This window comes from Heliangelus exortis, chromosome 1 (genome assembly GCF_036169615.1).
Source record: "Heliangelus exortis chromosome 1, bHelExo1.hap1, whole genome shotgun sequence".
Lineage (NCBI taxonomy): Eukaryota > Metazoa > Chordata > Aves > Apodiformes > Trochilidae > Heliangelus > Heliangelus exortis.
The window spans coordinates 62,804,832-62,821,236 of record NC_092422.1 but is presented as its reverse complement, the minus strand read 5'-3'; the positions used below and the strand labels follow the sequence as shown (position 1 = coordinate 62,821,236).

At 42.0% G+C, this 16,405-nt stretch overlaps 1 protein-coding gene across 10 annotated transcripts in view; it reads left to right on the top strand.

Annotated features, from left to right (window-relative positions):
• The window catches only part of MAP4K4 (mitogen-activated protein kinase kinase kinase kinase 4), a 164,369-nt gene extending 151,845 nt beyond the window's left edge, over positions 1–12,524 (top strand). For all 10 annotated transcript variants that reach the window (XM_071745064.1, XM_071745053.1, XM_071745062.1 and 7 more), the window contains 6 exons: positions 4,153–4,287; positions 7,218–7,318; positions 8,051–8,200; positions 8,998–9,157; positions 11,234–11,373; positions 12,112–12,524. In XM_071745064.1, the coding sequence (XP_071601165.1) occupies positions 4,153–4,287; positions 7,218–7,318; positions 8,051–8,200; positions 8,998–9,157; positions 11,234–11,373; positions 12,112–12,195 (770 nt within the window). In that variant the 3' untranslated portion in view covers positions 12,196–12,524. The remainder of the gene's footprint in view (positions 1–4,152; positions 4,288–7,217; positions 7,319–8,050; positions 8,201–8,997; positions 9,158–11,233; positions 11,374–12,111) is intronic.
• The last annotated feature ends 3,881 nt before the right edge of the window (positions 12,525–16,405 follow it).

The following is a 16,405-nucleotide window of genomic DNA, read 5'->3' as shown; positions in this document are numbered from 1 at the left end:
ATATTGTATAATTCAACTTGAGTAAAATCTGTTGGTTTGAGGCATACCCTATGCAGACAGCAAGTGTCTGTGATTCAGTATTGTGTGTAGTTGTTTTAGGTTTGTTTACGTTTGTGGGAGTCACAAATGAATATGCTGACATATCCATTTTCATTGTTTCCTTCAAAACTATTGCTTCCTCTATGATGACACGCTACATTAACCCTTAATAAACAGCAGATCTTTGGCTGGCTTATGCCTTCATCTCTGTCCCATCTCCTGCAGTTTATGGGAAGTAACTGGAATATGAGGCAGGAGAGAAGCATCCCTGCCTGCAAAGAGGCAGAGCTGAGTGGCATATTCTGCAAAACTGTGATGCTGTTATGCCCCAGCTCCCTCCCCCTTATGTCCCTAGCTTAGCTTCTGCACTGAAGTTCTCAATTTAAGATACCCTCATGCTGGACTTCCCTTAGTATCTTTTTATTTGCAGTAAATTGCTCCATTTCTCCAGGCAAACTAGGAATGCTGAAGTGAGGTGGCATTTCTGCAATAGGTCTGTTTTGGCAGGTCAGTTATGGAGCTGCCTCTGAGCCCTGTCCCAGGACTGCTACCACTTCACTAGGAGCATTCTTCAGCTCCTGACAGCATAGCCATATATTCCCTCAGCTTTTTTTGGGAAGTGATGTGCTGATGGTGGTGAGGTTTGAAAGTTCTCATAATGTTGTGCAAAGAAGTAGCAGTGAATTAGGATTTTGAGGGTACTGCCACCTAAAACTGCTTTTAATATACACTCCTGAGTCTGAAAACTTGAAATAATGTTTTGCCTCTATTTATATCTGAAATACAAAACTTTTTGACAGCAAAGCTTATGACTGAGATCCTGAGCTGCTACAGCTGTTACAAGAAAGCTTTGAAGGTCAAAGCAAAGTAGCTAATCTGTTCTTTAGTTCTTGCTGTTGGGAGGCAAAAAAATAGTTTTGGCTGCTGTGGTAATACAGGGCTGGAGGAGAGGGCTGCGACGTGCATACAGAACACGCTCCACTTGTGCCTCCCTGAGGGCTTTGCCAACCCAACAGGGTGATGGTGGTGCTCAGGAGGGTGGGAAGGGCTGACAGAGTAGAAGAACTGGTTGGAACCTGCCTGCTTAATAACCAAAAACCACAGTGACAATAAAAACAAAAACGCAGTGTAGGAAAAGTGACTTTGCATTTGAAGCTATTTCTGTGGGAGAATCAGAGCTGGGAGTTCTCATAGAAGTCACTGGCTGACTGGGTCATTTGATGGCAGAAGCAAAGTAGTTTTCTTTCTTATATCATGACCTTAACAATTAGGCATCACTCCAAAGAAAAAAAAAAGAGAGAGAGGAGAAAGGCTAGATTTCTTCTAGAAAGTTACAAGCAGAAGGATCTAATCCCCCCACTCTAAATATGAACTTTAAGAGGAGTATAACTTGTTCAAATACACTCACAGGAATGTTTATATAATGAACCGGTTCTGCTCTTTTCATGTCAGGCTGCTGAAAGGCAGAGGAATTTCCTTTCCTGTGACTTTCCTTGTGGTCTAGACACTAAAACACAATAGGAACACACTAGAGATATTTCTCTATTGTTGTTTTGAAAAGTGTTTCTTGTTGGAGAGAAGTACTCTGGTGTGCATCATGTGAACCAAAAAAAAAGTTAAAAAAATTTGCCACGTGCTGGGAAATTCCCACATGTTACTGTTCTGAGTCTTCAAGTCTGACTAAGCTACTGGGGAAGCTAAAGCCATGGAAATATCCGGGAGAGATTTTTTTCTCCTGGTGGACAGAGACTTGTGATGGTTTTAAAAACATTCAGTGTGTTTTACTGACCTTGAGTGCTCTGAGCCTCCTCCTTGCCCAGAACTGCACAACCGTCTGCTCTGGACTTTGTTCTCTATTTTTCAGTGTTTCTAAAAGGGCCCTTGTGACTATAATTTTCAGTACTTTTATGGGAGGACCTTTCTTTGGTAAGCTGTGGGACTTGTGGGAATATTGTTTCCTGCTCTAGACTGTTTTCCAAGTCTTTAGAAAGCTATGGATGTGGTGGGGCTTTATCCCTTTATGGAACATGACTTAATAAATATGAAGTCAGGCAATAAATCAGGATGCTCATTTACTGCCAAATCTGATGTCACATTTGTAGCAGAGATAAACAAAGGACAGTGCAATGTTCTTCACATTTAATCTCTTGCCATCTTTTAAAATCAAATAGCAGGTCCAGTATTTGAAAACAAGCCTCCAATTTCACTTTATGCTCAGTGAACAACAGATTTTTGACTTTGAAACTGCCTTCACTTTTCCTCCTGCCCTTCCCCATCCAACTAATCATAAAAAGGTCTTTTTGACTGAGCCTCTTAATAACAGACCAGCCTATTGTGCTGGAGCCCACGGAGCAGCCTGTTTGCAAGCTGTGCTCCCACCTTGTGCTGCCTCAAATCCTGGAGCTTCTTTTCCTGGGGAGCCTGGCTTTGTAAGAGGATCTGTGCCAGCTCCAGGATGCTGGTGTGGAGCTGGCTGGGCACAGCAGGGTGGTCTCACTGCTTGGGCTTCATGTCCTGCTGCAGGTAGTGTCCCCTGCTGCTGTACACCCATCCCTGAAATGAGCAGCCAGGTGGGAACTGATCCATCAGTCAGCATCGTGTGAGAACTTTAAAGACAAAATGAAAAACATTAGCTAAGGTCTATAGCTGGATCTGGCAGGCAGGCTGCCAGGGGGACCTTCTTGAGATCTCATGGCTTTCTGCAATATGGACTAGTACTGTGTCACTTGGCCAGCCCAGCACTGACTGCAGTACAGGTCAGTTGTCTCCCTCTTGGCTCCAAGGGCCATGAAACACTGTCCACAGTCACCCAGCTGCCTCATCGTGGCTGGTGAAACGCCAGCGTGGAGCTCTTCCACTGAGAAGTTGGGTCCCTGAGAGAATCTCATATTCTTGTGCAGGGGCCTCATGGAGCCTTACTGAATGGCTCCTGGTCAAAGCAGGTTTGATCTCTCTAGCTTTATCCATGGGACTTTAATGGGCTTTTGGCAGCAAAGTAGCTGGAGGAAGGAGGATGGATTTGAATATGTGTGTTGAGGGCCACCTTCTCTCCAGTTCAGCAGATGTTTTGCAGGCCATTCGTTGTTAAGAATCACTGATAAAGTTTATCTTGAACCTTGCTCTGCATTCAAAGAGGCCTTCTGCTATTGAGAGTGAAGAGTCTGAGCTGTATTTTTGATGACCGTGGCAGATGCATTGTCAGCTGAAGATAGGGCAGCCTGGGCAAGTGGATTCTCTCACCTGTGGAGAAGAAACACCTCTTTCAGTTTCTGTGTGCAGCCTGATAAGTATTGCCCTCCTTGCAGCACAAGGGCAGGGCTGCTGACAAAGCAGCCGTCAGCTTTTAGCAAGCGGATAAAGTTTGCGTGGGCCATGTGAAATTCTCTCGCTGCAACTTCAGATATTGTATATTTTTCCTTGCAGAAGAACTTGGTGTAAAGTGGTTCAGTAATGAAATTGTTCACTGCTGTTTGGTGTGCTTTTCTGCCAGGAGAATAATAAACAATCTTAATAAAGCTTAACAGGATTGTGTCTTCAAGGATGGTGTAAGGGATGGAAATGTCCTGGTCACTAACTGGGAAGAATTTGTAAAATACACTTCATCACCATATTCTTCTTCACTTCTGCTTCCTCCTTTTCAAACCAGATCTACTCTTCTCTTTTAGCTGTGAAGTATCTGGCCTCAAATTCCACCCTGCTGCTCTCCTACAGTTTTATGTGAAAAAGAGACATTCTGACTCAGCTTATATCTATTTTTTTATCTCAGTGCGTGACTCTCTGGTGCTTTTGGTGTGGGAGTATAACCCTTTTCTAATGCAAGTTGTTTGCATCTTAAGAACCAGACAACTGGAGAGCTGTTCCCTTGAGTTTGTTATTCTGTCTTCATGTAGCATTACCATGTATCTCTGTCATTGATTATTGGGAACACGTGTGTTTGAGTGGAATCTGGAATAAAGCTGTTGAGGACATAAAAATTGAGGGAGATCTCTGTGGCTGCAGCAGTTTCTCCTTCATTGTTATTTTCATTTGTTCTGGGGGGCTTTTTGTTTGGGCAGGGTTTTTTGCACTTCCCTTTCTATGGAGATAAACCAGTCTTTTTCATTTTGTGACCAGGTAAGAAGAACAAATTGCGAGTTTACTATTTGTCCTGGTTAAGAAATAAAATCCTCCACAATGACCCTGAAGTAGAAAAGAAGCAGGGCTGGACAACGGTGGGCGATTTGGAAGGCTGTGTGCACTATAAAGTTGGTGAGTAATCAAATTATCAGGATAAAAACTGTCTGAGAAAGGGAACTGCAGGGCATGTAGCTGCTGGCTTTGAGGTTTGGTTTTACTTGTAGCTGTCTTCCCTGTGCCTCAAAGTCAACTGTTCTGACAAAGCACTAGAATATATGGCAAGTTCCTGGGTTAAACTGAATATAGGAAATCTTTTGTGACAGGATGCTGGACTGTGATCTGGAGTAGGGTGCAAATCCCCATCTGTCTTCCTGTAGTGGATGTAACTTCCAGAGGAGTGCTAATATGGACAGTGAGGGCTGGTAACATTTCTCCACCTCTGTTAGACCCTTTAGGTGACAGAGGGACTCTTGTCAACCAGCAGCTGTTCTCTTCACCAACAGGTTTCTGTGACAGTCTTTTACCATGATGAAGTCGTGTGCTGGAACAGAGTGAAAAAAGTGTCAGTAATATAGATTTTAAAGACTTGGGGGAAAAAGAAAAAGAGAGAAAGAGAGTGGGAGGAGAAAGCAAGCCCAGCTAGTGCACGAGCTTTGGGGAGGCATCTGGTAAGAGAAGCATATGTTTAACTTCAAGATGATTCATCGATTCCCCTTAGCTCACAAAATTTCCTAATGCCTTCTCAGATCCACTGCAGTACAGTTATGAGATGAAGCTTATTTTCACTGGGCAGCTGCCTTTTGAATGGTGGCCTTAAGTAATTTAAATGGCTGTAGAAAGTTCCACCAAAACTAGTGGGAGGCGTGTAGCATTGAGAGCAGAGTATGCAGTGAGCCTGCTGCCCTGCAGGTGGGGATGTGAACCAAGAGCTCTTTCTCTCCATTCTGCTTCATGATGCATCTTAATGGGCACTGGATGTTGCCTTTGATTTGCTTTCCTCCTAAGAAGTCCTCTCAGTTCCTTTCCAACTGTGCCAGTCAGTGTGGAGCAGCAGCAGCAGCCAGACTGAGCTCAGTCTCCTCCTGTCACGTGTATGCTTTTAGAAAAAACCTTCTAGTGGGGTGCAATCAATAACAATGGCAGTAAGTAACAGGAGCTTGACCCCAAAAACAATTAATAATGTACTACTTCAGTGTCATACCCCAGGGTGTCAGCAGCATAATGAAGTGGCCTGTTAACAATACATGAACAGCTATTGAAAGGAGGCTTTCCAGCAGGAAAGTGCCTGAAACAAAGAGCATTCTCTTCCAGATGAAGAGAGATTTGTTACCCGGGGCTGCAGCTTGGCGCTGAACTTCCCTCTGAACCATAGACATACAGTAGATTTCTTCAGGTAGTGAGAGGCCTCTTTGACAGCTGAGCTTCAGTTCCCAAGAAGGATGAGCTCTGCCAATAGTTGGGCTTGTGGTCTCGAGGCTGCCATCAAGGCAGCTGGCACTGATTGCTTCCTTGTCTCTTTGATGCAACGGGGGTCTCGGACATCAGGGTGAAGTGGTATTTATGGATCTCGGTTGCTTCAGGCAATTTTTGGCTCCTCTAAATGATAAATTGCTCTTTTGAAACTTAAGATTTGGGTGAATTCCCAGATAGCATCCAGAGCAAAGAATGAGAATTATCAAAGGTCCCCTTTCACATATAAGGTGATTTTGCTTGACAACCCCCTTTTCCTCAAGAAAAAAAAAATCCAAGAAGTCTTGTAAGCTAAACAAGACTGAACAAAAGCTCTGTTTTTCAGACAGTACAGCTGTGAAGGTTGAGAGACTTTTTGTCTGTTGAAAGCACATAAAATCCTTTAACACTTATAGTTCAGTAGTCTTGCTTCCCTGCAGAGAAAAAGAGAGCAAGCAGTAGCTTTTTCTCGCCGTTGCCTACCAAGAGATGACTACTGCAGGCTTGTACAGCAGTATAAGATATCCTGAGGGAAGCAATACAGTATTTATTACAGAAGTGGTTTTCTCTCATGTCTAAGATTTTTAGTCCTGCTCAGTTTCAAAATCAGTTTTGTTTGAGAGATACAATGGCAGAAGGTGACAGTGCACAGAATTACTCATTATACTGAAAAAGTGTTGTAGTCCCCTAAAACTTTTGGTGAAGAAGTAGCAGAAATCTCCAAAGGTTTCTCAATGTCATCCAAATGATGTTGCTGCTTTTTTTCCCCCTCCTCCCTAAACCGTCACTGGAAACATGTTAAAAAAACTCAACTTTTGGAAATCCCCATGATCTGTTCCTTCCCAAACCCAGATGGAAACTGGAAATGCAGATCCAACAACAATTCTGGAATGGCCATTTCTGGACTTTTATCAGTGCCCTCCTGAGAACAGTAGTAGCAAAGAGAGGCTTTTTGATGGCTAATTTCACCAGCTGTTCCAATGTGGGAACAGAGAGATATTTGAGAATATGTGGATCAGCTATGTCATGACACTTTATTTCTTTCTGATGAATTCTGTGGATTTTTTTTTTTTCAAATGAGTCTCTCAGTCTTAAGAGACAAAGGAAAGTGCTCTTTTATGAAAGTTGCCCTATGAAATGGATTTGTTTCTAAACTTTTTGTTTCAGTTCCTTTTTTTCCCCTCCTTTTCTCAGTGAGGACTTAGCCTTAGCAGAAAATACCAGTGCCAGTGCTGTGGCTGGATCTGCCAACACGCTCTGCCACAGTCATAGCCTTCTTTTATTGGAAATGTCCCTGCCTGAACACTGATTTCTTTGTCTTGATGTTAAAGCACTGTCTAATGTGGAAAAAATCAGGTGTAAATAAGTGTGTACCAACTAGCTAATTTGAAACATGATGGTGGGTTCATTTACTGGTAAGAGGAATTATTTTTGTTGCGTAAATGTGTCAAAATACTTAACAACATAGAATTTAGGAATCCTAAAATGCTACATTCCTGAAAACCTCCCAGTATATGTAAGTATGGAGAATTAGTGTTATTTTCTGCTTCCTTGAAGTGATTGGAGTGACTTTGGAATTACTGCTGAATTCTATTTTTTTTGTTTACTTTCAGTAAAATATGAAAGAATCAAGTTCTTGGTAATTGCATTGAAGAGTTCTGTGGAAGTCTATGCATGGGCACCAAAGCCATACCATAAATTTATGGCCTTTAAGGTAACAGTACATTTCAGCCAAACATTTCATTTTCTCATAGCCACTTGTAGTTAATCTTTTTACAAAAATATGTTAACATTTTATCATTGTCATATTCAAGTTATTTGGTAAATTTGTCTTGACATTCGTATTATGTTCTAATTTAGGAGCTTCTTTAGCTCAAAGATGTGGTACACTTAAAATTCTAAATTGTAACAGGGCATAAACTAATAATAAAAATGACACAGTATGACAACTGTTCATTTCACCTCTGTAAATAAAACATGAGGCAGAGAGAAGTGAACCAAGTCTAAGCATCTTCATCTGAGCAGAACAAGTCATTAAGTGATAGCATTACTATGTTTTTGAATGCAGTAAGAATGAAGTTAGCTGGCTGGGTATAATTATCAAACTGATCTGCAGGCACTCAGTTACTGTAGATTGAAATAAATGCTACAGGAGGGTAAAATTGCCCTGAACTTAGGGCAAAACAGTTCTTAGTGAAAACCAAACAGAACAACTAAAGTAAACCCCACAGAAAATTGCTTACAGTATTGTGTGATTGAAATGCACCAGGGTGCAGAGTAATCTTTTCTTCTCTGTGAGAGTTATGTTGGCCTAACTAGTCTGGTGAATGGAGGCAAGAGGTGTGTGGGAGGAATAGACCCATAAAATGTACATTGGAGTATGTTTTTGTGAAACTCACTGTGGTTCCAAGCAGTAAAGTAAATCTCACTGATGGTTTTCTTACAGTCATTTGGAGAATTGGTACATAAGCCATTGCTGGTGGATCTAACTGTAGAAGAAGGTCAGAGACTAAAAGTGATCTATGGCTCCTGCGCTGGCTTCCATGCTGTTGATGTGGATTCAGGATCAGTCTATGATATTTATCTACCAACACATGTAAGAGCTGCTGCTGGGGTTGGGTTTTTTCTTTCCTTCTGGTTTTATCCCCCCCCCCCCTTCTTCCTTCTCCCAGATGACCAAGAGATGATAGGCTGTCCCTCGGGATCACTACCACAGGCTGGCGGGGGTGAATTGGGTGGAGGGATAGGAACAGATGTGGTCACCTGCATTTGAAGGCTCGTGCCTGACTCTCTGTCCTCTCCCCAGTGTCAGGATGTCTCCCTGGTTGGGAACTCTGACCACTCAGGTCTGACGTGGGCCAATGTGACCATCTCAGGGGTGGCAGCTAAATGGCCGAGTGCATTGCAAATGCGTGGCTGAAGCTGCAGAAAAAGTGCAGTACAAATGACAGGACAGCCCACTGATGAGGTTCAGTATGGTTGGCAAAGGCCTGGTGGCCTTAGCTACCAAGATTTCGTGTTGTGCATTGTACACTGAGGTGTCAGATGGCCCTGCAATGTGCCATGTACCTCCCCAGGCACTAATCACAACAGTGCAGAGGTTTGAGATCTATATCTGGGCTGCTTTCCCCAGGCTAGCTTTCTGCCCATGGAAGGGAATGGGCATTTCATACAGAGCAATTCATCTTTCCTGGTTTTAGATGTGTGCCTTAAGATGAGAGAATTTGTGCCCCAAGGGGGTTCCTGGGTGTTTGTTGTCACTGTGTAGGGAAGCAGAGCTGGCATTTCTATAGCAAGTGAATCCCTGTCAGCCAAAATCACCCAGCCTTTTCTTCCAGTGCAGGCTCTGTGACATTAAACCAAAAGACTCCTCCTTCCCTTTTGTCTCTGTAGATCCAGAGCAGTATCCAACCTCATGCAATCATCATTCTCCCAAACACGGATGGGATGGAGCTACTGGTCTGCTATGAGGATGAAGGAGTTTATGTCAACACATATGGAAGGATCACCAAGGATGTGGTTTTGCAGTGGGGAGAAATGCCAACTTCAGTTGGTAAGTGCCTCGTCAAACACAACGTGCCATTAGGGAGCTTGAGAGTGTTGCACGTGGGCAGAAGGAAGATGTATCAAGTTCAGTGCTCAAGTATTCTGGAAAAGAGCTGTGCAAAATGTAGAGTTAATTGCATGGATCTGTTCTGAGCTGAGTTTTCAAGAACAAAATACTAACAAGCAAATTGTGGAGTTCAAGACTGAAAAACTCACCAGGGCCTCTGTAGGCTGCTGCAGAATTTTTGGTAGCTGCAAAGTTGTGTAAACCCTTCAGTATAAAGGCATGTGAAGTTGCAGAAGGGTGGAATATTATTATGGGTACTTCTGTGGAGTTAACAGTCTGTATATCTGATTTGATGTTTTTACTTTAATTCACTTACAGATGGCTCATCTATCCTAGCATGATGATTCTCCCACATCTCTCCAGTTCAAAGCAAAGTCATTTTGAGAGTGGGAGCAAGGAGTTTAGTAGAATGGGCACAGATTTGTTACAGACACAAATGCACACCATGGGATCTCTCTTACAGTGTCTGTGCAGCTGTATTCCAGTGCTGAGCATAGCAGGGGCTGTAGTCACACCTTCCTTTTAGGAAAATGCATTGGGTTTTCATGCTTTGAAATCAATACTTGTATTGGGAGAGGACTTCTGGTAGCTTTACTAGCAACACAAACAATACAGGAGGAATTTAAAGAAGTTTCATGCCCAGAATATCCCCTCCTGTCGTGCTTAACCCTTGACTAGATCTAAAAGCAAGCAGAATTTATCAGCTGAAGAACAGCAGAGCCTTTGGTGACTGTGGTGTCTGTGAAGTAAATGTTAGAGAGGCAGCCAACATCATCTGAACATCTAATCTGACAGTTCTTATAAGACATTTGGCCCAGGTACCTCTAGTGACATATTTAAAAACAAATAAATTTCCAGCATGATATTATATGCAATGTTACAGGTGTACACTCTACTGTAATAGATAATGAGATTTAACTTCACTGAAAATTAATATCCACAAAAAAAATTCTGTAAAAGGGAAGTGCTGCAAAATTTAATATATTTTAATAATACTTCCTAAGAGCTATTTTCTTCTTTTTGTTCATTTTTGTTGTTGTTGTTTTTAAGTATGCATGCAAATCAGAAGCAACAGCTTATTCTTCATTAAGTTCCCATATGTTATTTTTGGCAGCATTCCTAAGGCTGTCCATCAAATTGCTTTTTCAATATACCTTTTCATAATGCTGGTGACTTCCTGCTTTACTGCTATCAAGAACAGATTTTTTTCCTCATGTTAATGCTGTCTGTTTCACCTAGTGACGACCTTAAGGAAAAATGCTTGAGTTTTTTTGCTTTATTTGTGCACAAAAGAAAGTAGTGTAACAGTATTTTCACTTGTAGACTTTAATACAAATCTATTTTAAGATATACAGAATACTTTTCAGACCAGTAGGCTTTCTCAAAGTAGGAGAACATGTTTTTAAATATTACTCCTATTAAAGGAGGCTAGCTCGTTATTTTTTCTCTAATTTTCCCTTTTATAGAATCATAGAATGGTTTGGGTTGGAAGGGACCTTAGAGATCATCTGGTTCCAACCCCCCCCGCTTTCTCTCTCCCCTTTCACTGCTTTTGCTGACAGACACCTTCAAGGCAGGAAAATAACACTGTAAGACACTGAGCTGGTTCTGGGAACATGGTTTGGGTTGAGTGTGTTTAAGCCTTGGGTTCTGCTTTCTCCTTGTCAACACTTAATTAGTCTGTCTCCTTGCCCAATTTGGGAGAAAAAGCCTGTGTAAAAACTCAGTGTTCCTTCCATTTAATTGAGGGTTCAAGTCTTTCCATTGTGTCACAAATGCTCAGGCAAGATGTGTATTACTAATGTGGAAAACCCACAGGGAAATTAAAAATCAAAGGAATTTTTAGGCATCATGAAGCTGCTGAAGACAGCAAAGGCACTCTGGACATGTGTTTAGTTACAATAAATACATGCAGGTCATCTTTAACTGGAGTGCATCGATATATTCCTCTGCTTTTTCAGTTCCTCCATCTTGCTCTCTACCTAACGAGCCCTGTGCTGTGTTTTCTTTCCAAAGCATACATCCGATCCAACCAGATCATGGGCTGGGGAGAAAAAGCTATCGAAATACGATCAGTGGAAACTGGACACTTGGATGGTGTGTTCATGCACAAAAGGGCACAAAGACTCAAGTTCTTATGCGAACGCAATGACAAGGTATAAGTCCTTCCTCCCCCTCCCAGCCCCTTGTCAAGGTGGGAGACATGTACTTGCACCTGGTTATTTGTGGTGTTGACCCCAGCTGGCACCTAAACATCCACCCAGCCTCTCACTCACTCTCCTCTCCCTTGGGATGAGCGTAAAGTAGAAGGAAAGCAACAAGACTCATGGATCCAGGATAAGGACAGCAAATGCTGTACACACTAGCTAGGCATAAGAAGGAATCCATTCCCAACTTCCCATCGGCAGACAAATGTCCTGCCGCTTCCCAGGAAGCAGGGCTTCAGCATGGGTAATGCTTGCTTGGGAAGACAGATGTCATCACCACAGTGTTCCCCCATACCTGTCCCTTCCTCTGAGCTTTTATTGCCGAGCATGATGTTATGGGACATCCCTTCAGTCGGTTTGGGTCTGCTGTCCCAGCACTGTCCTCTTCTAGCCTCTGGCCCATCCCCAGCCCAATGGCTCCTCTGGGGTGAGAGGGATGGGGAGAAAGCCTTGGTGCTGTGTAGGCATAGTTCAGCTGTAGCCAAAACCCTGGTGTGTTACTAACAAATCTGTTTAGCCACAAAATCAAAGCCCAGCACCATACAGGCTGCTGTGAAGAAAGCCAACTCCATCCCCACCAGCCCCAGCAAAGCACTGCAGTTTCACTGTGAATGTCAGGGGCAGTAGAGGCAAATCAGAGCCTCTGCTGTCCTGCCTGTTGAATTTACCAGTCTCTTTTCTCTGCAGGTTTTCTTTGCCTCCGTACGGTCAGGTGGAAGCAGTCAAGTCTATTTCATGACCCTTGGCAGGACTTCTCTTCTGAGCTGGTAGAAGCAGTTGGGATATGGCGAGGAATTGCTGACATCCAGAGTCTGAGATCTTCATAACTCGGAATTACTTTCAACTGGAGTACAGACCTGCACTAACGCAGCACTTTGTAAAAACGTGTGTGCAGGCATCACTGGTGTTAGGTTTCTTTTTAGTTTTTCAAGGGAGGCTGCGACGGCGCAGCTGGTGCTGTAAAGATATTGCCATCAGGTGCTACAATGTCTTTGAGATTTGGGATCACGCTAGAAAGCTACAGGTCTTCTTTTCCCTTCAGCTCCAGGATTCCTAGGCTTTGAAGGACTCTGTTTGTTAGTGTTAAAACAGAGGGGGGGGGAAGATAAAAGGAAAAATAAAAACCAGACTTAACCATGAACATGCTGTTGAGTGGACAGGAGGCAGGCAAAAGAAGGTGAGAAGTGGTGTAGAGTCAGACTGGCTGAAACAGAGGGCAGATCTAGTCTAGTAATGTTAACAATGTATTTAATTGACATTTCTTTTTTGTAATGTGACAATATGTGGACAAAGAGGAAGGTGCAGGTTTTAAGAAGTTAATATTTATAAAATGTGAAAGACACAGTGACTAGGATAACTTCTTCTTGGGGAAAGGGAGGGTGGGAAGGGGCTTGGGGTGGAATTCTTGTTTTTTTTTTGTTTCTGCAGTTTTATTTTGGCCTGGCCAATAACTTCAGTAATTTTCTGTGTACCAGGTATTGCCTGAAACATGTGCAGATGATAAAAAGAAAAAAGAAAAAAAAAAAAAAAAGGAAAAAAAGAAAAAAAAAAAGAAAAAAAATTTCATTTTCTATAATGATTCTGTGTTAGGCCAGAACTTGGTTATGTCACAGTATTAGCACTGCCTCAGTTAAAGGTTTAATTTTTGTTTAAACCTAGAAGTGCAACAACAGTTTTACCACAGTCTGCACTTGCAGAACTAAGAAAAAAAAAAGAAAAAAAAAGAAATAAAATCCAAACTACGTATGTTTATTTTTTTGTGCCTACCTCATTGTTTTTAATGCATAAAATAAAAGAGGTGGTTTAGTTTATACGTTTTTAGATGAAAACCATTAATGTCTAATTTAATCTTAATACCAAAACTACCAGATTGAAAGGTTTCTGACTGTTATTGGGTAGCAAGGTTCAGCAGGAGGAGAGAGTGGTCCATTGGGGCAATAGTGGTAGCGGTATGGCAGTGAGACACTGATGTAATTTGCTTACAAAATTTGGTAAAGCAAGCATTTTTTAAAACCAGTTTCATCCTTAATAGAAGTCTGAATTTAGCCTAAAACCAGAGGTTTCACTCTCCTAACATATGGGCTTAGTAACAGGCAGGTAAAAATAACCAGGCTAGTTCTATAAACTGTTAAATGTTGTAGGAACCATTTTGGGGCGGTGATGTTTTTCTTTTTTAAGAATGCAATGCACTAAAACTCTTTTAAGAATGTAGTTAATACTGCTTATTCATAAAAACAGCGTATACCTGTGTTTAGATGTAAGATCCCAGCTCTGGCTTTTTTTTCTTTCTTTTTTTTTTTTTTTTTTAAGTCAGTTTTATTTTATGAATAAGTTCTGACATTTGTAATAAATGTCTTGAGAGTAATAATTTGTTTAATGGCTACACGTTCATTACTTGAGAAACCTTGAGTGTATAATAATCTGTTGGTGGTGTAATAATGCACAGTATCATGATTCAGCCGTTTTCCTTTTGGTTTTCACTCTTTTGGTTTTATTTTTCAAATTCCTTTGGTGGGGTACTTTGTTGACAGCTGCCTTAAGCTGTTCATTCAGTGAACAGGCTCTCAGTGTTTCATGGGCTTTGTCTTCTGCTGTGGTTACTTTTCCTTCATGGCATGACAAGGTAGGGCTTTTTAACCACGTACTCTTCAATCCAGTCAAGCCGATGGCTCGAGCGACCGGTCACACTATCGATTAAGAGCCAAGAGCACCGAGCGTGCAAAGCTCAGACTCAACAGACCCTTCTTTTGGTGTCAAATCTGACTGCTGTAAATCCTTCAACCTCGAGCAGCGTTGCTGCTGAAGACTCTCCTTCGAACATCGTAGATGGTTGAAAAGCGAGCGGTGAACGTCAGCCGCTGGCGCACGGGTGTGCACAACCCCCCAACTGCTCCCTCCTTCCCTCCCCCCCTCCAAAAAAAAAAAAAAAGAAAAAAAAGAAAAAGAAAACAAAAAAAAAAAAATTAATCAAAACTCAAGAAAGCCTTACATTTGCTGGCGGAGGAATACCTAGAACTATTTTTTTTTTTTTTTTTTTTTTTTTGTTTTTTTAAATTGTATGACTTTTGGATAGTGTTGAAGGTGAAGGATGTGTTCTTTTTCAGGCCTGCTGTGGTCAGCCAGAAGAACGCTCAACCTTTTGTACTATAATGAACTTAAAGGGGACTCAGAAAAGCAACGTGATGGTAGACGTGGGTGCAACCACACAGCTGCCCTTGTAGTGTAGTTTGCCGAAGCTGATTCGATCGAATGTCAGTCTGCGTGATTTAAATCTTCCAGCGCTCTGTGGTCAAAAATTAATCTAGTCCTTGAAATCTGATGCTATTCACCTAGAGGAAGATGCTTCAGTACTGTAGGGATGCCCAGGTCGTGGATATGTGCTGTTGAAGTTTTGAGGCTCCAGGGGGATGGGGGGAATCTCGTTCCTTCCTTCCTTCCTTTCTTTGATGGGGCTGCCTGCCTGGCAGCCTCTGCCTCCACAGAAGTGCCAACACGGCGAGGTAAAAACAGTATTACAAAACCACTACATATACCAACATCAAAGTCTTCAAACAGTGCTTTTGTAAGCAAAGAAGAAAAGAAAAAAGCTCCTAGGTTTAGTTTTAAGCTTTAATAAGTAATAATTTTCTGTATCTTTAAGTCAAAGTAACCCTAACTTGTATGACTGCAGTGTTTTTATTTTTTATCTTATGCACATGTTATGTTGGAGAAAATGTTTACAAAAATGGTTTTGTTACACTAATGTGCATCACATATTTATGGTTTATTTGAAAGTGATTTTTGTGGGTTTTTTAGTTTTTCATAGTAGTCGTAGTACACTTTTTGTGATTTATAACCCCAAACTCTGCTGATTAAAGATGCTAAACAATAATACAAAATGACAAACTGCATTAAAATTACTAATCGTAGAGCTGCAAAGCAGACTGGTGACAAGTAAAACACTCAGCCTTTTTTTTGCAGTGCTATCTAACTTGTCTTCTGTGTATTATGGAAATTACTGTTTTTTCCCCGTTTTTCCTTAAATAAAGTCAAATTGACACCTATTGTATGTGGAAAGTATTTTGAATATCTGCTGGCTGCAGAAATCAAGCTGCATGTTGCCTAGTTGCATGTACCATAAGAACCAAAAGCCTTATTGTCAAATCTCATCATTTTTTAGAGACTTTGACAATAAACTTGGACTTTTGAGGGCTTTTTTGGCTGTTGATACATATTTTTTCATTAAAGCCCTCTCTCCTGGTCCAGTTGCTCTTTTGAGAATTACAGTTTTCGTTTTAAAGAAAAAAAGAAAAGCTAAGAAACATGAGTGTGATTGCCCAGTGGTATAGAAAGAAGTTGCACAAAGGAGAAGCTGGGTGTGTGGTGAAGGTGCCCTCCCACCACGGGGCTTTCAGGCTCGTGATTTTTGGGAGTTGGCATTTACATCTTGCTGAGAGTGTGATGAGCAGGAGTCCCAAGCCACATTCTTGCACAGCATAAGAGCAAAGTTCAGAAAACATCAGGCTTTCCAAGTTGCAACCTGCAAGTACCGAGTAGGTTTGATGCAAAGCTGCTGTTGTGCACCTGGGGGTTTCTTGTTGGCCTTTGCCCATGTTTTCCCACCCTGGGCTGCATCTGTTTTCTGGAATGAAGATAAGGAGCAGACATTTCCTTCCGGCAAGGCTGGTTTCTACGGGAGGAGGAGGCAGCAGTCTGTGTTCCCGGGCTCTTGCCTTTCCTTGTGGTTTCAGCTGAAGAAGGCGGGGGATGTGGTGTAAGTTGGAAAAAATGTTTCAGGGTTTCACTTGCTTCCTATGGACAAAGGTATCTGAAATTCTCAAGCCCCACAACTTTTCCGCTGCTGCCGGGGATAGATACCAAGGGGGGGCTGAGCTGCAAAATGCCAGTCAGGCTCTTACTGGCACCAGTCCAGTTGCTGCTCTGGAGCTGCTGGTTTCCTTCAGTCGTTCCTGATCCATTGATGTCTTCCCTCAGTAAAACA